This window comes from Anastrepha obliqua, chromosome 3 (assembly GCF_027943255.1).
Source record: "Anastrepha obliqua isolate idAnaObli1 chromosome 3, idAnaObli1_1.0, whole genome shotgun sequence".
NCBI classification, from domain to species: Eukaryota; Metazoa; Arthropoda; class Insecta; order Diptera; family Tephritidae; genus Anastrepha; species Anastrepha obliqua.
The window spans coordinates 129,466,191-129,493,381 of NC_072894.1; the positions used below are offsets into that span (position 1 = coordinate 129,466,191).

The 27,191-nt window shown below is 36.2% G+C and overlaps 1 protein-coding gene and 1 long non-coding RNA gene across 11 annotated transcripts; one reads left to right on the forward strand and one right to left on the reverse strand.

Annotated features, from left to right (window-relative positions):
• The first annotated feature begins 4,535 nt into the window (after positions 1–4,535).
• LOC129240217 (mucolipin-3-like) lies at positions 4,536–21,908 on the forward strand. 9 transcript variants are annotated; one of them, XM_054875865.1, is made up of 5 exons: positions 4,536–4,760; positions 4,813–5,316; positions 16,975–17,825; positions 17,906–18,649; positions 21,732–21,908. In XM_054875865.1, exons 2-5 carry the CDS (start codon positions 4,822–4,824, stop codon positions 21,754–21,756), a joined length of 2,115 nt encoding a protein of 704 aa, XP_054731840.1. In that variant the 5' UTR covers positions 4,536–4,760; positions 4,813–4,821; the 3' UTR covers positions 21,757–21,908. The 9 variants fall into 9 exon arrangements, 7 of the variants coding, with proteins under 7 accessions (XP_054731840.1, XP_054731841.1, XP_054731842.1 ...); XM_054875866.1 differs by having other exon boundaries at positions 4,536–4,739; XM_054875867.1 differs by having other exon boundaries at positions 4,536–4,716.
• LOC129240219 (uncharacterized) lies at positions 6,040–6,724 on the reverse strand. 2 transcript variants are annotated; one of them, XR_008582042.1, is made up of 3 exons: positions 6,521–6,724; positions 6,345–6,454; positions 6,040–6,178 (listed from the first exon to the last, which is right to left on the reverse strand). It is a non-coding gene; the product is annotated as an uncharacterized LOC129240219 (long non-coding RNA). The 2 variants fall into 2 exon arrangements; XR_008582041.1 differs by having other exon boundaries at positions 6,345–6,724.
• Positions 21,909–27,191: the final 5,283 nt, after the last annotated feature.

The following is a 27,191-nucleotide window of genomic DNA, read 5'->3' on the forward strand; positions in this document are numbered from 1 at the left end:
CAGTAAATTTTGGGTGGTACATAACCATTTGTTTGCCAGTTGTCTTCCAAGAAATTAGGAAAACCAATCGCCAAAGACGGATCACTCTTCACCAGGACAATGCGAGCTCTCACACATCGGCTCAAACAACTGCATTTTTGAGCACCCAAAACATCGAATTTATGGGTCATCCGCCTTATAATCCTGACGTGGCACCGAATGACTTCTTTTTATTCCCGTACGTAAAAAACAAACTGAGAGGTCAACGTTTTTCGACACCTGAAGAAGCGGTTGCGGCATTCAGAATGCATGTTTTAGAGGTACCTCATTCAGAGTTGCAAAAGTGCGTCGACAATTGGTTCAAACGCATGCAAAAGTGTATAGATCTTCATGGAAAATATTTTGAAAAACAATAAAGTGATTTTCGATGATTAAAATTTGTTTTTGTTCTCTAATCCCGACATATAAAAGGCACCCCTCGTAAAAGCACTTTATTTTGTTATCACAATAATAATATCGCTCTGTGCTCGTATATGGCAAAGCCGAAAAAGCCAGTAATTATGTTATCCACTGCCCATTACCGTCAAAGCACCGATCCATTGAAAGGATACAAGCCAGATCAAATTTTGGACTACAAAAAATTTAAAGCGGGTGTAGATACAATGGATCAAATGTTGACTGGCTATTCGTGCAAATGCTCGACAAACCGTTGGCCACTGGCAATATTTTATAATATGCTTGATATTGCCGGTTTGGCCTCATTCATCATCTATGACGAGCTGAATCTGGCAAAGCAGAGTGATAAGAGGCGCTCATTTATCATTGAATTGGCACGGCAGCTAGTTATCCCACATATGACGAAATGGGCGACTAACCCATTAGTATGGAAGTTTGCTCATATAAGACAAGCAATGAATCTTTTCAATATCAAGGTGAGTATGAATTATTTACACACCTACATATATCTCCGCGTATATAGATATGTGTATGTATGTATTCATATTTACTAATTTAAAATAAATTATTTCGCTACTTTTAGGTACCGGAATCTTGTCCATCGACATCAGATGCAGCACAGCAACAATCATATGCTCAAGTTGCTTCAACACGGTCATCGTGCTACCATTGTGCTGCTTCTTCTTCAAAAAAGCGACGTAAAACTCGTTATAACTGCAGCAAATGTAATCGTCCCATATGTCTTAATGAACATTCCATGCAACTATATAGTTGTAAACGCAATTGCTCTTCGTAATTAATACTAATCCATTCAAATAAATAAATAAAATTATTTTTAAAACCGTATTTCTTACATTATTTGTATGGGTTTGGGCAGACCCTTATGATGCACTTACCGCATCATAAGGCACCGAACATCGGTTTAACTACGCTGTTAAAAACAACAACAACAACAACAACAGCACCGAACATCGGAGGGTTAAGCAAAAAATTTACATAGGATTTTATGGATTATAACTTAAAAGAATGGAAGCTTTAGAGTCACCCTACAAAAATCTACTGGTAAATGAAACGGATTTGATTGTTACAGTACGCTTAGCATTTTTTATTTGGTGGTTTTCGCATGCGATAAATTATAAACTTCATTTATGTATTTTAAAGAGCAAATATTAGCCTATAACCCAACTCAACAAATTTCCAATTTTTCCTAGTGTCCAACATTAAACCGGGGGCTCATAAATACAATAGGTAAATTGTAGGAATGTGGCTGCGGCTTTATTATTAGCTGTATTCTTTTAAGCCCTAGGTAGGTAATTGAATAACGTGGAAAGCAACAACACCAAACAAGCCAGTTGAGTTGATACAACCGTTTTCAGTTGAACGCGCTTAAACAATACCCAACCTGATTAGCAGTATTAAGCGGTAAAGTATAAAAAAAGATACTATTGTGAGTACGCCTCTGGAAAGTACTCGGGGAAACTCCCGCTAACGTCATTTGCTGGCTATAAACATAAAACGAAACGAAATGGAACAACTGCGCAGAAATGTAAAAATAATTAATTTATAATAGGACTATGGTTAAGTTCGTGCGGTTTTTTTTCGAAATTTGAAACTTTATTGACGTAAAACGGTTACAAATTTAATATTCAAAGTATTGTCCATCGCTTACTACTACTTTTTCCCATCTTTCTGGCAATTCACGGATTCCCTTTGTGAAAAATTCGGTCGGTTTTGCCGCAATCCACGAATCGATCCATTTTTTGACTTCATCGTAATTACGGAAGTGCTGGTCAGCCAGGCCATGTTGCATCGATCGGAAGAGATAGTAATCGGATGGCGCAAGGTCTGTTCTATACGGCGGGTGGGGTAGGACATCCCATTTGAGCGTTTCTAAGTATGTTTTGACCACTTGTGCAACATGTGGCCGAGCATTGTCATGTTGCAAAATAACTTTGTCGTGTCTATCGGCGTATTGCGGCCGTTTTTCTCGCAGTGCTCGGCTCAAACGCATCAATTGTCGTCGGTAGACATCCCCCGTAATCGTTTCATTCGGTTTCAGTAGCTCATAATACACAACACCCAGCTGGTCCCACCAGATACACAGCATAACCTTCAGGCCATGAATATTCTGCGCCGACGTCGATGTTGAAGCATGGCCAGGGTATCCATACGTTGCCCGACGTTTTGGATTGTCGTAATGGACCCACTTTTCATCGCCAGTCACAATTCGATGCAAAAAACCCTTTCTTTTGTGCCGTTGAAGCAGTTGTTCGCATGCCATAAAACGGCGTTCAACGTCTCTTGGCTTCAATTCATACGGCACCCAATGGCCTACCTTTCGGATCATTCCCATGGCTTTTAAACGTTTGGAAATGGTTGATTGATCAACTCCCAAAGTTTTTGCAACCTCTTCTTGCGTTTGAGCCGGATCTTGATCGAGCAATTCCTCCAATTCGGTATCCATGAACTTTGGCGGCGCACCCTCGCGTTCTTCGTCTTCCAAGCCAAAATCACCACTTTTAAAGCGTGCAAACCACTTCTGGCACGTTCGCTCAGCTAGAGCATGCTCACCATAAACTTCCACCAAGATACGATGACTTTCGGCTGCTTTTTTCTTCATATTAAAATAATGAAGAAGAATTCCCCGCAAAAACACATTATTTGGCACGAAATTCGACATTTTCAAGTGTGGTAAAAATATTGTTGTTTACGCTTCAAATAAAAAACTTATACTGACGTTTGTGCCTTACGACAGTAGCTCTCCAATGAATGTTTGGAAATGTGGATCGATGGAATAATAATCAAGTTACGCCATCTGTTGTAAAACCGCAAGGAACTTATTCATAGTCCTATTACTTCTCTTTTGCAAGTCTAATGCCCGAGAATACCGCATTCGACCTGCAAAGGAATATTAGGTAATTTAGTGGATCAGGTGGCAAGCAGCAAAATAAACTACTTGAGTTAATGTAACCGGTTTGCGTTGAAAAGGCCTTAATATATGCGACCCCTGGAAAGTATTTGGGATATTCGAGCTAAAGGTCAAACTGCTAAAAACATAAATAATTCAATTTACCAATCCACTCTTTCGAAAACTGAATATCAAGTTCACCTAAATTTTGCCTTCTAATATGTGTTTCACCTTGAAGGTCGAGTTAAACAGCTGACCACAGATCTTGTAAACAAAGTCGGCCTTTTTCGCCCTACAAAAATTCTGCCGCAATTAAACGGTGGATAAACTTCATTACAAAGTGAAGTATTGCGATTCACAAACCTTGAAACTACATTTTTACAAAAAAATTGTAAATGACAATTTACAAACCTCTTTACTATTAAAAGTTTTGCTCTCCATTTTTTTTGTGTATAAAATTATTTAAATCAGACAGCACTTCCAGTGAATTAAATCAACAAAATCAACTCACATTAACTTGAAAGCAAAACCTTGAACGTGTAACATTGACATAAAATGAAACAAAATTTGGCAACTAAGTAAAACCAATGCAAAATATAAGCGGGCTGAAGTGGTTTTTTCAGTTCGAATGTAAAATAATAAAGCTATTTTAAAATTAAATTTTTGTGGCTTTTTCAACGCACGAATACGGAAATGTACCACATTATCAACAAATCTCAAGAACTGGAATATATCTGGTAAATTTAAATAATACTATGACAGTCTAATTTTTATTTACTACCGGTTGCTTATTACCTCTATATGATAGTATTGATAACTTTTCCTGAACTATCGAAAGGTGTGGCTATCGATAGTTTTGCTGCTCTACCTGTTAATGATAACTCGACTCGATATAAATAATAATTTTTATACGATATTAGAAATCATGTTTATTGTAAACAGAAACTGTACAAAAATGTATGCAGGAGTCGAGAGCTGCTTTCGATTCACTACCTTTCAGCTCGTCTAGAGAAAAACGTTTGTTCGTATATTGGAAGCAGCTAATATTTCATTAATGAATGCTTTTAAAATAAATCGATTTGTTTGTAGCACCCTGTGGCGCGTAGCGAAAAAGCAAAACTGACAGATTTCGCAGAAATGTCATTTTTGACTTTTCTTTCTATCTACCTTCATTGTTCTCTGATTCATTTATATCAAAACACAAAGGCACAAAAACACAAATTACAGAAAGAAAGCTAGTCGCTAATCTTTGCTGCTCCGCCAAAAAATATCCAGCATATTTTAACTTTTGATCGATTTCGTAATTTAGTTTATAAATATATTCGAACGCGTACGGAAGTCAGAAGCGAGCACTATACGAATAAGTGAAAAGAGTGAACACATACAAAGAACACTGGTGATTTTTCTTTTGCTACAAGTGAGTGCAAAAGAAAAAATCCCCAACTACCTTATTATCAACACTTTTGCAGTGTATTGAGATGGAAAGTTACGGCGGAGCAACAGCGTCAGCTGCTCCCCAACAACTACCCGTACAAGAACAGCCCCAAAGAAATCTCTATGACGCAACGCTGCGAAACAGCAGTGGTAGCCAGTACGCAACTAATACCAGTGTTGCTGGCAGAGTGATTCGGGGTGGCAGCAGCAGGTGCAATAGCAGTGGTGAAAATTCGCGTTGCGAAAGTGATGAGGAATATCAAGGAAACCAGCCAAGGTCAGGGCCATTGAACGCCACAACAGCTGTTAACATAGAGGCGGCAAATGAGGGGCCAAATGTTTTTGCACCCACTTCAGCACAGAATATTGCAAGCATTGATAGTAGTGAGCTGCCCTCAAGTTCGAATAATTTGGAAGGTGCCTCACCTATGGCTTCGTACAATGAGGACAGAATGCGTCGAAAATTGCAGTTTTTCTTTATGAATCCGATCGAAAAATGGCAAGCTCGTCGCAAATTCCCATATAAATTCGTAGTGCAGGTGAGTTGGGGTGTATTTATTTTAAATTGATAATAATCGGAAGCCGTTTTAATTAAATTAAAAAACAGTGTGTCATAAATTTGGTAATAATGAACAATAGAAAAGCATTTAATGTAGGGAATATACAAACATCCATATACTTTATAGGCAGTGCGTTAATTGTTTTCTGAATCAGTGCTTAAGTGTTATGAAATAAACGAAATTTACAAAGTTGTATACACATGTGTATGTATTTGGCAGTATAGATAAAGAAATCGAAACGTGGAATTATCGAATTAAAGGAATAACAATTAAATATTTAGAGAAACCCACCACCATCAAAAATAACATCAATTGAAAACCCCGCAGCTTATTCTTAGAATGTTGTTGTAGCAGCATAAACATTCCCCATACATGTTCCAGTGGCATAATATCGACTGTCTTAGGGACGAAAAATTAAATTAAATATTCCTTTCAATCTCTGTAAGCTTTCATAAATATGATACCAGAATTATTCTCAGGAGAGTTAAACCCCCTAAATTCCCATACGTATCGTAAATTTGTGGGGAATTTTATTTTTTTCTGATTTTACTACAGGAAGCTGCTAATTTAGTGCACATTTCGACTCAAATATGTGCATACATATAGTATACTGTGTACTTTATCAAAGTTACAAAGTTGGTCACCAAAAACTGAAAAAAATATTCCTTAAAATCTCTTATCGAAAGCATGTAAAACCCAAAATTTATCATATATTACACATACAAAGTATTTTATTTATTTACTTATTTTTTCAACTTATATAATAACAAGTTTTAAAATTCCAGCACTAGCAACGAAGAAAGTATTTTATATTTACACCAAATAGAGCCACAGCAATGTTCTGAAATCAAAACCGTTTGTTGTAGCAGCTTCTGTTTACTCGATAATAAAGTGTGTAGAATACAGCACATCAAATGATAGCTCATTCTATTTATTTCCCATAGTAAGAACTCAATGATACTCTGATACTCAAATAGTTCGTATATCTCTTTGATATACATACATACCTACATTTCCCATTTAAATTGTGCGGTAGGTTCCAAACTAATTTATAGGCATGAGTTGCATGCACATGCACACACATATCCCATCATCAGCATCATTACGTTTTTGTCCGCTATTTAAATGCATTTGTATTTATACATAGCACTATTCGATAAATAAAATGCAAAATAATATTCACTATTTCCACCCGCATTATCAATGTTCGTTAGTGTTGGGGTGTATGTGATGAGGCATCTCCATCCATAGAAACAGACACTGTGCATAGTATTACACTGCATTTTTCGCAAGCAGCCATTAAATATGAATGAGGCAATTCTGTTCGTCGGCAATGAAGTAAAAAAAGCAAAGTTGCTTTAGTAGTCCCTTTTTTATGTATACATTTGTATACAGAATATACTAAAAATAAAAAAGCAAATAAAGTTTGCATGTAAATATTTCAATAACAATGCGTTTAACTTTGATACTCCAAAGCTGCTTATAGTTAGCATTTCGCTCTGTTTTTGCGGTTTATTGACTCGACGTGTACATTTGTACATACACACATATGTATACATATTTATTGAGTATTGTTCAGCGTTTCTTGTTTTTTGCTACGTTTTTGTTAATTAAATGCATTTTTTTAAGCGTATAAATATATCAGTTTCAATTAAATCGTGTTGCTCCTCACCCACCCTTTAACGAAGCAATTATTGTATAAATAAGTGCAGTCGCCAATTTTCGTTTGCACAGTTGTATTTGGTTTTGCATGTACGTAAATATGTTTTCATAAAGCTCATCCAGCCTTTCCGTCTCAATGTGCTCATCAGCTATATATTTACAAATGATTAAATGGAAGTGTGGTGCGTATGTACCTGCACACAATCAGCGTATCACAAACACTTGTAAACATGACTGTATGTGTTTACTACGCTGAAGTATGTTAATTTTAACACAAGCAGAGTTTGTGAAGATTCAAAGTGTATAAACTCAGATACGTGCATACACCTTCTGTCAAAAAAGTGCCAGAAATTGTTCATTTCGTATACCTGGGGATGACTCTAGTCGCCAAGCTAAGATGGAACACACATGTAAAGAAAAAGAAAGCAGAAATGGAATTAAAAGATAGAAATATGTATTGGCTTATGGAAAAGGAATCACTATCCATTAGTAAACAAAATAATTATTTATAAACAAATTTTGAAGCCCATATGGCCTTCGTCGCACAGTTAGACATATACATATATATATAAAGCGTTTTTCAGTAAGAGCGCTTCAACTTTTTTTTTTGAATAAAACACAAACGGTTTGACTTTTCTAACTATTTTTTTTTTTATTATCGAGTTTGAACATATACATTTAAGTATGAAATTCGATTTCTTTTGCATGACCACCGCGTGCACGTTTTACGAAGTCCAATCGTTGAACCCAATTTTCGACCACTCTTTTGCATAAATCGGCCGAAATTCCAGCAATTTCGCGTTCAATATTGGCTCTGAGCTCACAAATCGTCGCCGGCTTGTTACTGTAGACCAATGACTTCACATAACCCCAAAGAAAATAGTCTAGAGGCGTCAAATCACACGAGCGCGGCGGCCATTCGACCGGTCCATTTCTGGAAATAATGCGTTCATCGAACTTACTCTTCAACAAATCAATTGTAGCGTGTGCTGTGTGGCTTGTGGCCCCGTCCTGTTGAAACCACATGTCGTCTAAGTCCATACCATTCAATTGTATCGATTTCCATTCACAGTAACGTGGCGATCGTTCTCGTCAACGAAAAAATGTAAACCGCACCAAACAGTCACTCTTTGTGGGTACATTGGTTTTTCGGCAATCTCTCTTGGATTATCTTTCGCCCAAATGCGGAAATTCTGCTTATTGACGAATCCACTGAGGTGAAAATGTGCGTCCTCACTGAAGATGAAGTGCGCGATATGCATTTTGATTTGAACGCCCGTTTTCATAATAAGCCTGAATAACTTTAAAGCGTTGCTCAAGTGTGTAGCGTTCCATGATGAAATGTATACTAATGAAGTTTACAAATGACAAGCGAAAAATAAAAAATATTGTGTCGTTCGCCTTCCCTATAGGAAAAAAGTTGAAGCGCACCTATTGAAAAACGTTTTATATACGGTTATAGACTCGGTAGTAGACACAATAAAAAACGCAGCAAAAGCGCACGAGGCAAGATTAAAAAACAAACCACGTCAATATGGAGGCCTCTATTCTTGTTAATCCAACTGAATGAAGAAGAAGATTAAAACGCTAAAACCCAAAGACATAATGGGCTAAATAGAATCGCACCTGAAGTGTTGTATGTACCTCTAATTATCATTTCAAAACAAATTGCCCGTTATTTAATAATATTTTGATTTGTTTCCATAAAAAAAAAAATAGTCCAAAGTATTCCAAAAACAAAAACAAAAGAACGAGTCAGGAGGTATATAAACCAGTTTTATCTGAGTATTGATTGGTGTTTAAGAGAATAAATTCTACAATAATTTCATTCGGGTTGGTGTCGAAATTCTGTATGTACAAAATTCTAAAAACAAAATTCTGCTTTTTAAAATTCTGCTTTTTTTAAATTCTGCTTTGAAAATTCTGTATTAAAATATAATGTTAACAATGTTAAAGAGGTAATGTAATTATTTAATTTATTATTATTATTATTTTTTATTATTATTATTATTATTTTTTATTATTATTCGAGATATTAAATAAATAATAATAATAATAATAATAATTTTTTCTTCAGTTTCGACAGAATCCACAGTATTTTTGCGTAGAACTTCTTTTCGCGTAGGCGGCTTTCGCCCGCTCTTCAAAAAAATAACCCTCATCAGTCCGACTCCGGCTACGCAATCCACAGTATTTTTGCGTAGAACTCTTCTAAAAAAAACGAACAGCTGCGAAGAATTATTAAGAAAAGAAATGAATTAAGTCACACTACATATTTAAAAAGAATTCCAAAAAATATTGTAATTGGCTAAACTAAAATATTGTTATCGCTTAAACATATACATATGTATATTTATGGAATAAATGTTTATTTTGTTACTTCTTGTGTAACGAAAATCACAAAACTTGAATAAAGCAGAATTTTTCGCATTAAACATGCAGAATTTTGAAAAAGCAGAATTTTAGAAAGCAGAATTTTAAAAAGCAGAATTTTGAAAAGCAGAATTTTAAAAAGCAGAATTTTTTTGCAATATACAGAATTTTGTCACCCAGAATTTTGTAATACAGAATAAAGACACGCTCCCATTTCATTCTGCTACAATACACCATCCTACAATCGTTCTCTCTATAGTCTATTCTACGTTACCTCAAGGATCCGGATTTATATCCGGTCAAAACCTGTCCCCAGTAGGCTTGCCTGTCAAAGCAACATCCCCAGAAATTTATGAAGAATTATTAATGTTGTTACAACTGCAATGTCTTAAGCATCTGACCAAGAACTCAATCTAATATTACTCCGATTGGCTTTTATATTTCCAGAACTCGAACTACCACTTTGAGACACTCGTTTTCTGTCGTTTAATGACACAAACTTTAATTCGCGTTTGCAAAGTGTTTTCATAGTTGGACTATTCATTCGCATAATATTCATAGCGTATTATTTCGAAATGCACCTGCTTTGATAGCTTTATGTTTTATTGACCATTTTTTCTGCTTCTTTTCTGTCAGAATGTCTACATATATATTATTTTTGTGAAAATATATATAAGCAGACAACAATAGCAATCAAACTTGTGCGCTCGAAATACACATATGGAAAAATCGTACGCTAACGGCACATTATGTTTTCACTGCAAACGAAATTAATTGTCTACATAAAGGCAAGGGAAGGTTACTTTAGCTAACAAAAAGTCATAGATAGCCGTACAATTTTCACTAAGCAGAAATGCATCTAAATATTATCGCATTAAAAGTAAAGTAAAAATAGATAACAGCGAATTATAAAAAATTTATAATGAAAAAGTAGTTTATTATGAATCGTGTTAGATAAGCTCGTAGCCACTTCTAAGCGAGTTTTCCGGTATCAAAATGTTATATCCAAACATTGGTGCATACATATATGTACATATGTATGTATATATTATATGTAAAAGTATATGTATATGTATCTGTAGGTACAAGTAAATATGGAATACTTATCTCTTGACATGAATAGCTAAGGCAGATGCAAAAAGGCAAATGAAACACATACCCATTACATCATACCAGAGATTCATGCAAACATACGTACATAAGAGAGACCAGACGTATGTATGTATGTATGTACATATCTGAAAGTAAAAACAATTTTTTGGAGTCAACTGCAATTAACATTCAAATAGTATTATTTCTGAAATATTTTTCGCCTCTGAGTTTTGATGGCTTTCAAAGATTCTGTCGCTTGCAGACTTTTTTCCATCTATAACTTCACGATTGTGCTAAACAAAATTGTCAGCGGATGAACGTGCAACCCTATTTTAGCATGCTAATGTGCAAATACATATTAAATTTTGCTAACACATATAAAATATTTGCATATATGTGTGTATATAGGTACACATGTGCAAGCTGGAGCGTGTTAATTATGCCGTGTTATTAGTCTGTAAAAATTTCCTAATTACAAAAAAAAAAAAATGCGTCCCCACAAACATTCTTGTACATGCATACATTCAAATGTATATATGTATATCTATAATTAAGACTTTAATTGAACTTCAGATTAAGTCCATAACTAATGGATGCCCAAAATTTCATTTCATTTTCAGCATTTTTTAGTACCACTCTAATTACACGCAAGTCTAATTCCTTACGGGCATTATACAACTCTACAAACAAGATATCTTCTCCATAGAATTTTTGACAGAGTATAAAAGATAGCCGCTGAGTACGGCATAACATGAGAGTGAATGAAAATTAAAAATGAAATTAAATATTAAATTCACTTTCAAAATTAATAATTTAATATATTTATTTACTTAAATTAATTATAATTTGCATGTTTGACATATATTATAATATTTTGCTGATTATTGCGAGCGACTCTGTTTTCAAATTTGTTTTCAACGCCGGGAGGTTACTCTGTATTTGAAATCAGGTGAGCTCGGCAGTGGTAAATTTCTTCCATGTCTTTTATTTTTGTAATTTGGTGGCATAAACATTCCCCATACTTACATACGGAGACTGCTGCCGAAGTGACAGTCCTTGGCCGGATATAAATCCGGGTCGTTTCGGTAACGTAGAACCGACTATCGTGGAAACGACGTTCGCCCTCTAATGCCGTGGGAACATCATGAAAGGTGTCTAACGGGCAGCAGTGTTGCATTTGTAAAGAAAAATTAAAAGTACTGAAGCGAAACAAAAATTATGTTTTTTTTATTTTATTTGTTTTTTATTCGCTAAAGGAGAGTTACGAAAAATGTAAATAAATACAAATTAGTTAAATTTATTTATTTTTTGATAGTTTAATGCCCGCCATTTTGGTTTCTCTGAAGAAGCTGTTTAGATGTAGGATTTGAAAAAAAATAAATATGACAACTTGCGATAATTCCATATTTTTTTTCTAGACCCATAATTTTACATAAATTTTGCCGCTCAAAAAGTAGCCTCTTACGTTCCCTTACTTTTTTAAGGTTGCTTTCGCGTTATTCTATTTGAAGAGTGGATTTTTTTTTTGACAGTTTTACTGGTTTTAAACCGAAAAATGGAAGAGCAGGACATATTTCACTTCAATTAAGAATAAGTTGATGTTGCGACTTGAGAAAGCTTGAGAACTAATATTCTAACAACTTCTGAACTACAACTTCTCATTTTTTATCGATTTAGATAGATGGGTAGATTTCTTCAAGGTTAGACTTCTTCATTTGTCTTACACCATTATTGTATGCCCAATTTTCTGCTTTATTTGCCATGAAACTTCGAAAACAGCAAAGTCGAAAAAATGCACCAAAATAATCGTAGTTTCCGCCCCTGAGCATTTCAGCTTATCAAATTGTAAATATGTTTGCAGGTATATGTGACAACGGTCAGAAAATGTGTACAAAATTGTACATCAATTTTAATCAACGACGAAAATTTCTTCTTTTTTGCTATGCGCGACAAATAATCGCGATCGCATGCGACTTAGCAGGTATTTGCCTGGTAAGACCTCTATTGCGTTTTATCTTTATGAGTCAAATGTGAGTAAGCAACCCATCCTATCGCATAGAAAAAAGACACCTACGTAATTTTTAAAGCCGCCAACGCAAGCGAGCGTTGGCAAATTTAGCAGGTGATATGCGCATACATACGATTTTTTAAACATATTTATATCTTTTTACAAAAACATTGTCAAAATTTTAAACACGTGTAAGGGTTGGCATAAGTACACATTCATTTCATTATCTCCTGATGTTATTTACTCTACTATTATTAACTAATATTTACTGCAATCAATTTTGTTTGTCTTCGGTACTTAGTAGCTACGCTGTAGTTTTAAGTTATTAGTTGAGTTACATATAAGGAAATTAACTTATTTGAGTTGTTTCATCGTAATTTTTAACTGATTGCAAAGGTTTTCGCATGACTCATCGAATACTATGAGAAAATAATAAAAAAATATATTAAATAAAAAAGTAGATAACTATTATAATTTAAGATCAACAATCGTAAATAATTTTTGTTATCTTCACTATGCACTTGTAAATTTTTCCTAAAACCGTGAGGTGAGCTCTCTATCTCTATTTTTATATAATATAACTCATGTAAGTGCTTAAATTGCGCTTAATTTGTCCCACATTAAATTTTAAATAGAAAAGCTACATTTGTATTTTCTACTCTGAACACTTGCGTAAAAAAATCTGTAAGCATCAAAAGCTGTGATTCAAACATAACTTACTGTGAAATTTCTAGGGATCCAGATTTCCGTAAAGCACCTCCTGAAATTATTATGACAAGTTTTCACTATTTTCTTATTTATTTTTTAAGTTCAATTATTTTTTTATAAAAAAGTTCATTCTTTGTTTTACCATAATAATTCAATCTGTACAAGACTTATAAAATTTCGACAAATTTTCATCAAAATCTAAAACGTCTAAAAGTCTGAATTTCTGATTATAAAATTTGATCCCGACCGAATTTGGTATTTCCCTACCCGTTTTATTTACTTTTTCTTGTTTTGGAAGTGATTTAATTTAATTTATTATTATTTTATTTAAAAAAAAGTATTTTATCATAATTTTTTTCGAATATTTGTTTTTTTTTTTCATTTAATTTAATTTACTAAAACTCTTTCTTTTTATTTAATTTGTTTTATTATCTTTGTTTTTCATTTAGTTCAATAAATTAATTTTTATATTACTTAGCTTTTATTTTTGGTTGGTTGGTTGGTTTAAGGGTGACCCCGCATCGGAGTGCCACATAGACCGCAAGTTGGGTCCGTTGTGTTGCCCTAGAGCTCATTATGTTATATGATTTCCCCACCTAACCGAGATTTGTATTGTAGATTTTGGTCAAAGATATTAATTCGTTTCGAGAATTTGATGAGAGATTCGATTTTCAGGTTCGAGAGTACTGAAAGATTGTCAATTGTTGGAGAGCCAAGAAGAGCGAGTCGACTTCTGGCTAGACCGGGACAACTGCACAGCAAATGTCTGCTCAATACTTCCTCATCTTCATCCTCGCAGTATCTGCACAGGTCGTTTTGAGGAACCCCGAGCCGCCGTGCGTGAGTGCCCAAAAGGCAGTGGCCGGTGATAAGAGATATTATATGCCTTAGTTCGTGTTTCGATAGACTTATAAGGGTTTTTGTCTGTTTCAGATTGTAGGATGTCCAGATTTGTCTGGTCGTAACGCAAGTAGTTTCCACTCGCCACCTCCGATCAGCAATGCTGTGAAATTCTCGATCAATGATGATCATTTTACATGGATTGTGGGTAAGTTACTAATATTTGATTGCGCAGCTCCAGCTCTCGCGAGCTCATCAGTTTTGCAGTTACCTTCGAATCCACTGTGGCCCGGTATTCAGATAACTTGGGCAGAATTCTGAACACTTATCTCGTTAAGAGATAAGAGACAGGATCGAACCACATCTGAGTGGGTATAAGAGGAGCTGAGTGCTCGAACGGCCGCTTGACTGTCAGTGAAAAAGCGGATATCGTCAAAAAAAACAAATTCGAAATCGGATGGAAATTGGCGAAGTTAGGAGTGATTGTTCACATCAACCTACTGAAAAACGGTTTTATGGCCATAAAATAAGATTTTGGGGGTGTATTGGAAATTTCTCCTATACCATTTTTTTTAGTTTTTCTATAGCCACAAGTTGTGCTAAGTCTCAATGAAAGTATATTTAATTTTTCCATTTCGATATGGCATTCATGCGTGTCGCTGCTTTCGCTGCAATATTATTTATTTATTATTATTATTTTATTTTATTTAATACATTTTTGCTGAAAAATCTGCCAAAATAATCGCAAACTTATCACGATTAATGGCTAATATCGGAGGCCCCATCGCAAGCAGGCGGAAGCTGCTCATGGACACAACGATATCCATCTTGCTATACGGCTGTGAAGTATGGGCGGACACACTCAAATCAGAATGTCGTCGGAAGATTCTTGCCAAGGCCCAAAGAACTGCTGCCCTCCGTGTTGCCTCAGCTTACCGCACGGTATCGGAAGCAGCAGTACTTATCATCAGCGGTACGATACCCATAGATCTCCTAGCGAGGGAACGAAAAGAACTATGGGACCTCAAAAAGCGCGAGACAAATGACACAGACGACCACACACGCGACCGCACAAATACCAGAAGGCAACAAGCTCGAGCACGCACACTCCAAATATGGCAAGAGCGCTGGGCGTCAGAGGCGAAAGGAAAATGGACAAAGAGAGTGATACCAAACATAGATAAATGGTATGACAGGAAATTCGGTGAGGTGAACTATTACATCACCCAGATGCTATCTGGGCATGGGTACTTTTATAAATACCTCAACAAAATAGGGAAAGCAGAAACTGCTGAATGCATCTACGGAGATGCACCCATTGACGATGCTGATCACACATTTTTCAAATGTGAGAGGTGGACAGCAGAGCGCAAAGCAATAGAAGATAGGCTAGGCCCCTTAAAAGCAGACAACATCATTCAAAAAATGGTCGAAAGTGCAGAAAGCTGGCAACTTATTGACACGTACGTGGAGCGCATCCTACGTGCCAAGAAATTTGACATGGATAGAGATGATCAATATACATACATCCATCCTACCTGAGTAGAAGATGAGCCGATAGCGTGATGCTGGCTCCAAAATTGGCGACCCTGGACGCAGGGGGAGTAGAAAAGGCTTCTTTCTGAACAGAACGCCTACTTGGATCTCCTCTGCCTACGATGAAATACTACCGGAGTCCCGGGGCAGAGGAAACATCCGGGAAGGAATGGGGAGGGATTGTTTTAGTGGCTACACCATTCGACGCAGTAGACGACGGTTACTGTAAGTGCGAAGGCATTTTGAACCCTACCTCACCGCCAAAAAAAAAAAAAAAAAAAAAAATACATTTTTGTTTATTTATTAAATTTTTATATTATTCATAATAATTGTTTTTTTAAGTAATTTTTTTTTTATTTTTACCTCATATTTATTTAGTTTTTTTGTTCATTTTGTTTTAAATTATTTAGTATCATTTTTCATTTAATTTAATTTATTTTTGTGTAAGTTTTTATTTTTTTATTAAATTAAATCATTTTTTATTTCATTAAGTTTTTCTATCAAATTTAGTATAATTTTTTTGTTTTGCATTTAATTAAATAAATTTTTGAAGTTTTTCTTCTATTAATTTTTTTTTCATTGTTTTTTATTCTATTTTTTATTTTGTGATGCACACATTTTAACACTTAATAGTCGCAGGTGCCACATATGTATACATATGTCCATATAGTATTGTTATTGTAAATTCGAAATTTGCTACCAGATGCACTTAAATCAATTAATTAAATGAAAAGTTTTCGCAAGCTTAATAAAATATGGTGAAAATTTGTTGATTGCATTACTGCATTTCTGGGGGCACCACTGATTTAATAGAAATTTCATAATGAATGAATAAAAAGTGAAGAAAATAAATGAATTATAATTTGCGCTTACAACCTTTTCAGGTGTATGGCCAAGCTCCTCCTTCTATTTGGGGTGTGAGTCTTGATGTTTTCCCACAAATAGAGGAACGAACAGCTTTATAGTTTATACAGTTATATACACTCGCAGGGTTGTCATTGCTTGCCGAGGGGCGATCGCTAACTTTTTCTATCATTTGATGTTTCATACCTGGGGTTTCGGACCCTGGCACCACCCGCGAAGTTGCGCGCCAACCCATTCGGCTACAGCGGCCGCAAATAATAAATTCATGAATCGTTCCCACGACAGTCGGTTCTACGTTACCGGAACGACCCGGATTTATTTCCGGCCAGGGACTGTCACTTCAGCAGCATTCCCCATATATGTATGGGGAATGTTTATGCTGCTACAACAACAACAACAACAAATTAACGAATAATATAAAACCGATGCACACTCACACAAACATATTCGAATTCATTCTTATCCATTAAAATATTAATTGTGCAGACGTGCATTAATATCGCAAATCTGAAAAATATAATAAATTTTTTTCTTATTCTTTGTCTTCAATGCAGGTGGTGAAGATCGTTTTGGTGACAATTCAGCTGTGCCTTTTCGCGCATTCGCGCTACAACCACATCAACTACACCTGGGATAACCGCATCGCCTTTTCGCATCTCTTCCTACGCGGCTGGGACGCTTCTCTTGAAGTCGAATCCTATCCACCCTCTGTTGGACCATTCGCCCTCTACGAAAAGGCCGATTTCTATAACACCATCGACTATGCGGTGCGTGGTTACGCCAACATGAGTCGTGCAATCGGCCCATACGATTACCCAACCGAAAACAATGAGATGGCGCCGCTACATCTCTGCCTCTACAACTATCGCGAGGGTACAATTTTCGGTTTCAACGAGTCGTATATTTTCAATCCGGACATCACCGAGTTCTGTTTGTATTTACCGCCCAACGTGACAACGATGGGTGTGCAGGCATACCTGAAGCAGAGCGGCGTAGAGTTGAACTTCGCATCGCTGGTTAAGGCGACGCTGGTGTTCGCCATCAAAACGGTGAATTTCAAGGCCTATGGTGGACCACTATCCGCACCCGATTGCTTTAAATTCGATGTGACTATATTTTTCGACAATCGCGACCACGACGGCCAGATGCTGCTATCGCTCGATGCGGATGCTCAGCGTTTGCGCTGCAAAGGCGATGTTGAGTTCATTTCCAATGCAGAATTTGATGCGGCATTGCGTAGCTTGTTGAATATTCTGGTGTTGCTGGTGTGTTTGCTGTCCTTCGCCTTATGCTCGCGCGCCATCTATCGCGCCTATTTGCTGCGCATACAGACAGTCCACTTCTTCCGCATGCATTTCAACAAGGATCTGAGCTTCGAGGGGCGAATGGAGTTTGTGAATTTTTGGTAAGTACCACAGAGAAAATACGCTAATGATTACACCATAATTACTTATTAATTGTGCTTTGGTTTCCTCGCGCGAATAGGTACATAATGATCATTATCAACGATTTACTACTTATTATTGGCTCGTCGCTGAAAGAACAAATCGAGCGCAAATATCTTGTCGTCGATCAATGGGACACCTGCTCGCTCTTCCTGGGTATTGGCAATCTGCTGGTGTGGTTTGGCGTACTGCGCTACCTCGGCTTCTTCAAAACTTATAATGTTGTTATACTCACATTGAAGAAGGCCGCACCAAAGATACTGCGCTTCCTGCTTGCGGCGCTCCTTATTTACGCCGGCTTCACCTTCTGCGGCTGGCTCATACTGGGTCCGTATCATCTGAAATTCCGCTCGCTTGCCACCACCTCTGAATGCCTGTTTGCGCTGATAAATGGTGACGACATGTTCGCCACCTTCACAACGCTCTCGTCCAAGGCCGATTGGCTTTGGTGCTTCTGTCAAATCTACTTATACTCCTTTATTTCGCTGTATATTTACGTCGTGCTGTCGCTCTTCATCGCCGTAATTATGGATGCCTACGATACAATCAAATGCTACTATCGCGATGGCTTCCCCATTTCGGATCTCAGAGCGTTTGTGGGTACGCGCAACGAGGAGGATCTCACATCAGGTGTGTTCATGAATAGCATGGATGACTTTGATGGAAATGGTATTTTGGATATACTGCGCCAAGTGTTTTGCTGCGGGCGTTGTCGGGTGAACAATGGCGGCACTGGTGGCAGCAACGGGCCCTCAGGGTACACCAGTCTCACGAGTATTATCAAGTGATTGAAAGTTGATGATGTAAAATGAATTGACTCTGTACTAATGAATGTGACAAACGAACTGAGGACGAGTTGATGCTTGGAATGCGCTGTGACGCCGCCGCTGCTGCTGAGCTGCCATATTTGCAAGCATTGTCGATGGCATGCATTAGCTGATTTGTGTATTATTATTTCTTTTTAAAGTTAGTTAAATTATAGTTTTAGTTTGATTTCGTTTAGTTGAAAGTTGTTTTGTTGCTCATTTGCGAGCCATTTTGGCAAAATATGTATGTTTTTGCTCCATTTAAACATTTTACGTCATCTACATACATTTGTAGAAAATGTAGACCTACTTGTTCGTAGACAAATGTGCAGTCTAGTAGTTTTAGTGAAGAACTTCTCTTAATATTTGTAACGTGTCATTGAACCATTATTTGTAAAAGCAAGAATATCAGGGTTGGACATGTTTGTAAATGTGTTAGAACGTGATAGGACTAAAATCTCGTCTCTAAGTGTCGTAAAATATTTAAATAATACAGTGAATCTATAATTATTTTTTTTAATATTTCAGAAGCTTATAAACTGTATTGACATTAAACAGCTCTATTGTATCCTACATTTGGTAGCAGCTTCTGGAAATAATTACCCTTGCCTGGATGAGGGTTTTTGAAAATCAAGAAGGCCGTTTTAATTTAAAAAAATGTTTATTTGTAAAACCAAATTTGACAAGCTAATGTGCGCAAAAAAGTAATCATTAAAAAGAACTGGACGCAATTTTCTAATACAAACTGAAGTAGATTAAATTAGATTAGATGTATGAATGAGGTTTGCACTTCATTCTCATGGTCTTTTGTGCCCTCTACTCATCACAGTACCTCATCCAAGCCCGGTTCCTTATTAAGCTCTGGATGGAGCTGGGTTGGCTGCAGTTGGCCAAGATGTCGCAACCCTCCCCATTCTATAGCGCTGCATTCCGCGAGAAGGTGCATTGGAGTCTCCTGGGATTGATCGCAGAAACGGCAAGAGTCGTGCATGTCGAGAGAGTGGCTCTCGATGCATAAGCGACCGATCCATACGTTATCATTGGTCTTACTATCATAATGTATATCCTCCTCAGGATTCTTGGGCTACAGTCCTAGGATTTTTCTGCTATACTTATGCAGATCGCCTAAAGTATAATAAGTACTTTGCAATTCGTATATTAAGAAAGTGTGTACAAAAACTCGCTGACAATAACTAAACCCAGACTTCGATGTAAACATGTAAATACGATATTAGAATATTAAATGTAGAAACCAATAATTGGATGGAATTCGTCGGGTAAATTGTATTTTTGATAAAATAAAATATTTTTAAAATTTAAAAGCTTAGTGGTCAGGTAAAGTAAGTCTATTCGTGACGTCGCTTAGAGAAATGTAAAGAAGAGAAGGGGAAGTTTAGAAATTATTCCAAAGATACTAAAGGTACAGCTGCGCTGCTCTGGAATTCATAAGAATTACTGCTTTAATCCACCAATAAAAATTGTAAGTCAACCTCGCACTTCTCCAAATATTCACAAATGAATAGCAGTGCAGTTCGGTAAAAGTTTAGATATCAGCTGTTTGAAATCTACTTTAATTAGTGTATTTGTTTTTACTTAGTGAGACATAGTAATTTGAAAATTTATGGTCTCTCTCTCTATTTTGGTTTTTACGGAAGAATACTTTTTTACGGCAAGTGTGCGTTTTGTAGATCTTTCTCAAAAAAAAAAAATGTTGCTAGCAACATTTATATGGCAACATTGTTGCACAGCTTAGCCTAGCAGCTCTGCGTGCATACTCTGTATGCCAGCGTCATTGGTGGGGTCAGGAACAGTTGAACATTTGGAATTAAAATTACTGTTGGCAAGGATTGCAAAATTTTAAATATATTTATTTATAATTTTGAATATTTCTTCGCCATATTTTAAGCATTTAATTTTAAAATTTTTTACCTCATTTCTAACTTTCGCTCATTCCATTTAAACCATTCTCTTTTCTGATACATGAATAAAAAAAAACAGCAACAAAGATCACTACCACCACCACCAGAATGAACTTAAACTACACTCATGCAATTTAAAAAAGCAGTTAATTATGTATGTCCATGCATACTTTTGTACGTACAGATGTTTGTTAGCACTCTTCTTGCAATTTATTTCATATTTTCTGTTCTGAAAACTTATATACAGTATTTAAATTATTAAAAAAATCAAGTTTTTACAAAATTGCTATCCTATCCTATGTATGTATTTTCAATGCGATTTCTTAGCACATAAAACTCAGCCAAATACATTCTTACTACCTTCATACTAAAGGGTTTTCCAATAACAGGTGTTATGAACGAATGGATTGCGGTCTCGAGAGATGATTAACGATTTTTTATGGCCGGAATTGGATGCTATTGATCTGGAAAACGTTTATTTTCAGCAAGACGGCGCTACGTGCCACACAAGCAACGAAAGCATTGATCTTTTACGGGAAAAGTTGCCGGACCGTGTTATCTCTCGAAGAGGTGATCACCATTGGCCACCGAGATCTTGTGCTTTAACACCTTGTGACTTTTTCTTTGGGGCCAAGTGAAAGAGAAGGTCTACGCCAACAGTCCTGGGTCGATTCAAGACCTCAAAGACGGAATTCGTGATGCTATCGAGGACATAGGGCAGCCACTTTGCAATTCGGTTATGGCAAATTTCAAGAAAAGGATATTGTCCTGTAAGCGTGGTCATGGTGGTCATTTGCCTGATGTTATTTTCCACTATTAACGGCATACCTTCCCCTTTATAATGAAATAAACATCCGATCATTTATATTAAAAAATAGCATTTTTCTTTGAATATCAAAATAACACCTCTTATTGGAAAACCCTTTAGTATGTTTGTAACTGCATTGTTCACATAAGCGCCTAGATTAGTTTTACTGCTTTGAGCAAAAAGCTTTTGCTACAGTTATTAAAAAATAAAACAAAAAACTATAGATAAAAAAATTAAATAAATAAATTCTTCGCTCCTAACTCAAATACACTTTTCCTTTTTTTTTCTTTATATTTTCCTCTCTTTTTTATTTTCTTTCTTTTGACTTTGCAGTCCCGTTTATGAGACGCGTGTCTGATGAATGTTTTTTGGTTATGCAATAAACAAAAATCTATCCACGGTCCATTCAGGTGTATGTATGTATATAGAAATTCATAGATTTAAGTATTAATAAATGTAATTACACCGAAAATATACGTTTGTACACTAAATAAAGTTTAATCATATGTACGTAAATATGAAACACGAATTCATTAAAACAAATTAGAGGACAAACTTAGACGCGGAGAGATCATGAGAGTAATAGATCACTTGCTGTTGTTCATAGCGTCAGAGGTGGACGAACAGTCTCCAATCTTGATTATAAATACGCGAAAGGATAGTTGAGAAATGTATATAATTGGCGCTTACGCCCTTTTCTTTGGTTGTTCCACAAATGAAGGGACCTACAGTTTTAGGAAATACACTTGGTAATTAGTAAGTAATAAATTAGTGACGGCTATCGTTCCAATGGAAATCACTTAGGAGTATGGCGTCACCCATTCGTTCCCACGACATTCGGTTCTACGAAACCGGAACGACCCGGGTTTATATCCGACCAAGTATTGCCACTTCAGCAGCTTTGCCCGTATACAGGGTTTGATTGAAAAGTAATGAGCCTTCCCGCGCGGAGCGTCTGCCAAGCGATCAACCGAATCGGCTGGTGGGGGAAAATGATCGTTAGACCTTCCACTAGAAACCGGTCCCAGTTCGCTGGCAACAGCGGTGCAGTCAACATCGCTCCGCGCGTGAAAGCTGTTTTAAAAGTGTGTTAGGATTTTGCAGTGCCGAAAATGCAGCGATCGTTGGAGCAACGTTACTCGATCAAATTGTGTGTAAAGCTAAACTAAACGAGTACCGGAACCATTGGGCTACTCAAGGAGGATTATGGGGACCAATCTCTGTCTGCACTGTAAACGCGGCATTTTACAAAGAAGTGCTCCTTCGGCTGCGTCGCCCGGGTTCGGCCCGACCTCGTCAACAATTGGACCCTTCATCACGACAATGCGCCGGCGCACGCTGCCTTCCTCTGCACCTCTGCATTGGCAAAAATGGGGGTTCCGGTGCTTCCCCACCCTCCCTACAGCCCAGACCTGTCCCCTCCGGACTTCTTGTTCCCGCGCCTGAAAAGAAAGCTGAAGGGGAGGCGTTTCGACTTCATCGAGGCGATCCAAAAAACTGTGACAGCCGAATTGAATGCGATTCCGGCGAATGAGTTTAAAAAATGTTTCGTGCAGTGGAAGGACCACTGCCAGCGGTATATTGACGTTCAAGGGTCCTATGTTGAAGAAATTAGTTGTATAAGCCAAAAGGTGTAATAAAACTGCTTAAAAAAAATAAGACTCATAACTTTTTAATCAAACCCTGTATGTATGGGGAATGTTTATGATTCTACAACAACAACAGCAACAATAACATGGTGCCGCGATCAGTCTTATTTATATGTTTTCTTCGTTCTGCAATTGAAAGCAGATTTTTGTTTGAAAAAAAAAGAATTTTTTTTCTGTTCCGTGACGTTTTTGTTTTGTAAATAACGAGAATTGACGGTATCAACCCCTCTACCTTTCAAATGGAGTAAAATAAAGAATAGACATAGCGAAGTAGGATATATTTTCAAAATCTTGGTCAATTTTCCACACAGTAATTGAAAAAACCGCTGCTCCTCATCAGTATCTTCAATGTAATGCAATTTTTTACAAAGATCCGTGGCCACTATTTGATTTTCCTCTCGCCTGTCTAGATGCACAGTAAATATTACTTATTGAGTTCCTAATAAAATACATTTATAGAAAAGAGTAAGTATTTAATGCATCTTTTTTGAATTTCCAAACAATAGAATCTCTCAACAATCTAGTCATAGATGATTTTGTTTTTGAAACTGTAAATGAATTCAAATACTTAGGATTCGTTCTATCAGCGAGTAAAAGCACCTCAATTGCAATAGATGAAAGAATTAAATCTGCTAATTAGACGTACTATGCAAATATAAAATTGTTCAGATCAATGATATGATATAAGCCAGCTATTGCGATTTGAAATATCCACAATGAGAAAAATCTACGGCCCTATTTCGGCTTGAAATTCGGCTTGGATTGGCCACATCATAAGAATGACCCACGAAAGCATCCAAAAAAGGGTGTTTACTTTGCGTCCAATTGGAGGAAGAAAGGGAGGCCGACCGAGAAAGAGATGGCTTGATGACGTAGAAGCAGACTTAAAAGCGATGAACGTTCATAATTAGAGAAATGAGGCAAGAGAGAGACTGAATTGGAGGAGGATTGTTGATGAAGCTATGGTCCACCACAGACTGTGAAGCTAAGAGAGAGGGTGTTACATGTTTATAGGAAACCCCAAATACGTTTTACATACTTTTTTAATATTAATAAATACAGAATATGAAAAAAAACTCACTTAAGATATCAAGAAATATTGGAAGCAAACATAGGTCCTAAGAATTTTTGATTTATTTCCTTAAGTCAATGGTAATATAACAAGAACTTAAAACTAAAATTAAGTAGATATTATGACAAATAATAAGACTCAATAAGTGACTCAAGACTTGTAGAAAGCCGATTAAGCTCTTCAAGTCCTCTTGTAAGAGGGGCGGAATTAAGGGGATTAGATCTGAGAACTTCGACATAAAATGGATTATAAGAGTGAAGTATTCTCTTAGAAACATTGAAACTTATTTGGCCGAGTAGATCGGAATAGTTAATTATTACAACGCATATAAGCATTAAGCCTGGCGGCGGATCTCAAGTGATAAAACATTCATAAGCATGCACCAGGCGGTGTCGGGTGGCAAGGGACTATCAAAGTGTAAAGGTTGAAGAACAAAGGAGCATGTGAGGAATACATCGGATTGCAGATGACGAAGACATACTCCAACTTCGAACGGACTATATAAGATTTTCCCCGTGAACTGGTGTTTAAAATCACTAGCATAGCGTGGCAAAAAAAGCTAAATTGGCATACGCCTTCGGAATAATAGAGTTAATGTGCATAATAAGCGTAAAAGACGAAGCAAAATTAACACCAATTTCATCACGAACCTCATTGACTGAGGCAGAAGTTACATTTGAAATATAATAAGTTGAGGAAACAGGATTCATGGACTTGGAAAACGTCATGTGATAATACTCACTAGTATCAAGACACAGTTTGTTTTGCAGAGTCTAACCACTCAGAGCATTCAAGAGTTCCTGTAATAACAATGTAGCCGACAGAGATTATGCGAAAAAGTTTCAAACCGTCTGCATAGAGTAAATATTATATTTTGGATACTTGAAACAACGAGCAACTAAGAATTAATTTTTATCACCAGTTTTGGCCCAATCACGATCTGCATATTGTGGTCAGTTTTCCCTACGAAATTCCCTACATTTTTTTCTCCTGTCTTTACACTGCACACTGGGCCAGAACACCCGAGTGAGTGGCCAAAAATAAAAATTTTCGACTTAATTTAAACAGGAAATTTATAACATCATCTTATTTTGAGTAATTTTTTACACCAAATTATGAAGTTTCATTAGTTTATATCAATTAGTTTTTTTTACGTAACAGTTCAAAGTCAAAGTTTTAGTTCGATTTTTAACACTTTCAAACAATGTTTATCAATAAGTTGTTGTGAAAAATACTACTCAAGATGTTATTATCGTCCATAACTTTTTTTTATGGATATCAAAAAATAATTTATAATTGAAACCATGTGTATTTATGTTGAATAAGTTTTTTTTTAACATTTAATCAACAAAATCTGTTTTTTATTCATACATGACTTACTTTGAAAACAAAGTTCCCCGAAGTTCCCCTATCAAATGAGTTAAATTTTATGCCAAATTGTTCGTAAAGAAGTATTAAATAAGGTATGTATGCGCCTTTTTGCGCCTTTTCATAAACATGTCTGAAATATCGATATTAGTGTGAGAGAAATCTCAAATAATTCTGACCCATTAATGTTTGAGCCAAAACTACCGAGGGAAAATCGAGTTTAATTCAGTGTTTGCATTTACTATATTACTTCAGAGCAGCAGTAGTACCCCAAATAATGCTCTGCTCTAACTATGTAGTTAAACATTGTCAGAAATGCAGAGATTTTTGCTGAATGCTTAAAGATTGATTGCCAGTTCGTAAATAATTTGAAAATTATTTTAGTTTGCCTTTCTTGTCAGCTACCAATCAACACAGAAAAATTTGAAGAATTCTGCTTTACCACTGGAAGCTTGTATGTTACCTTGTATCCTTGGTATCCAATTCCAGCAACTCTTCATAAAATCTTGATTCATGCTGGAAAAATAATAAGACATTGTACTTTACCAGTTGGTGTATATGGAGAAGAGGCATCTGAATCGAGAAACAAAGATTACAGAAACTTCAGACTCAGGCACAGTAGACAATGTGGTAGGAAAACAAACTTAGAGGATCTCTTTAATCGATTACTAGATACTTCTGATCCATTACTGTCTAGTATGAACAGGTTGTCTAGAGCTAATACCAGAAGACGTTTACCACTTTCAGCAGAAGTTAAACAGTTACTTTTGTTAGATACTCAAAATATGGAAAATGATCATATCAGTGCCAGTGCAAATGAAGACGAATATGAATCGGAAGATGAAACAGAGGCCGAACGCGATCATGAAATGATAGCGTCTAATGACGTTCACAAACTTCTAGATGAACTTGAACTATCAGAAGAAGAAACTTCTGATTCTGAATAAATTGAGCTTAAATGCAGATTCAAAAATTAAGCCAAATTAAAAAAAATTAAAAATTACAAAAATTACAACAAAAAAAAATTAAAAATTACAAAAATTACAAAAAAAAATTAAAAATTACAAAAAAAATTAAAAATTACAAAAATTACAAAAAAAAATTAAAAATTACAAAAATTACAAAAAAAAATTGGGATACTAAATCGTACTAGAATCCTCCTCGCAGTGTATCCTGGGTGTATGAGTACAGCTAATTCTAGACGTATTTTCTTTGTTCTAAACCCCTAGATTCTGAGTTTGAAGCAAAAATACAGATTTTTTAAAATTCATGTCCGCCATTTTGGATCCGCCATTTTGAATTTTTTAATTTTGACTTCAGATTCGCATTCATAGAGTTAAAAAACTATAATAAACGTGGTTTTAATCGGTTTTATGGCCTTTTCCTAAGAAAAAAGAGTTTTGGCCACTCACTCGGGTCTTCTGGCCCAGTGTGCACTGTAATGAGGCAATTGCAACGTCAAAATTGAATTGTTTGCTTAAGATTTTTTAAAAATTCCGTACAGAGCTTCTGCAGTGCAATCAGTTCTTATTGGAATTAGATCCAGCAGCTTAACCACAAGCCGCTCGCTTTCCTCGTCGAAAAATCTCACCATAAGACACATATGCTTATTGAGTCCGATGTCTCTCATCGATCATTATGGAAAATTTGTTTACTTTTAATTCTTTTAACTAAATTGTCTTTTTCCTCTTTTGCCAATTCATT

Bases quoted from the DNA above. Each gene is read 5' to 3' on its own strand.
- LOC129240217 (XM_054875865.1), top strand. From the start codon at position 4,822: ATGGAAAGTTACGGCGGAGCAACAGCGTCAGCTGCTCCCCAACAACTA. The intron at 5,317-16,974 runs GTGAGTTGGGGT...TCTTCAATGCAG, and splicing joins CATATAAATTCGTAGTGCAG to GTGGTGAAGATCGTTTTGGT. The intron at 18,650-21,731 runs GTGATTGAAAGT...TTGACTTTGCAG, and splicing joins AGTCTCACGAGTATTATCAA to TCCCGTTTATGAGACGCGTG.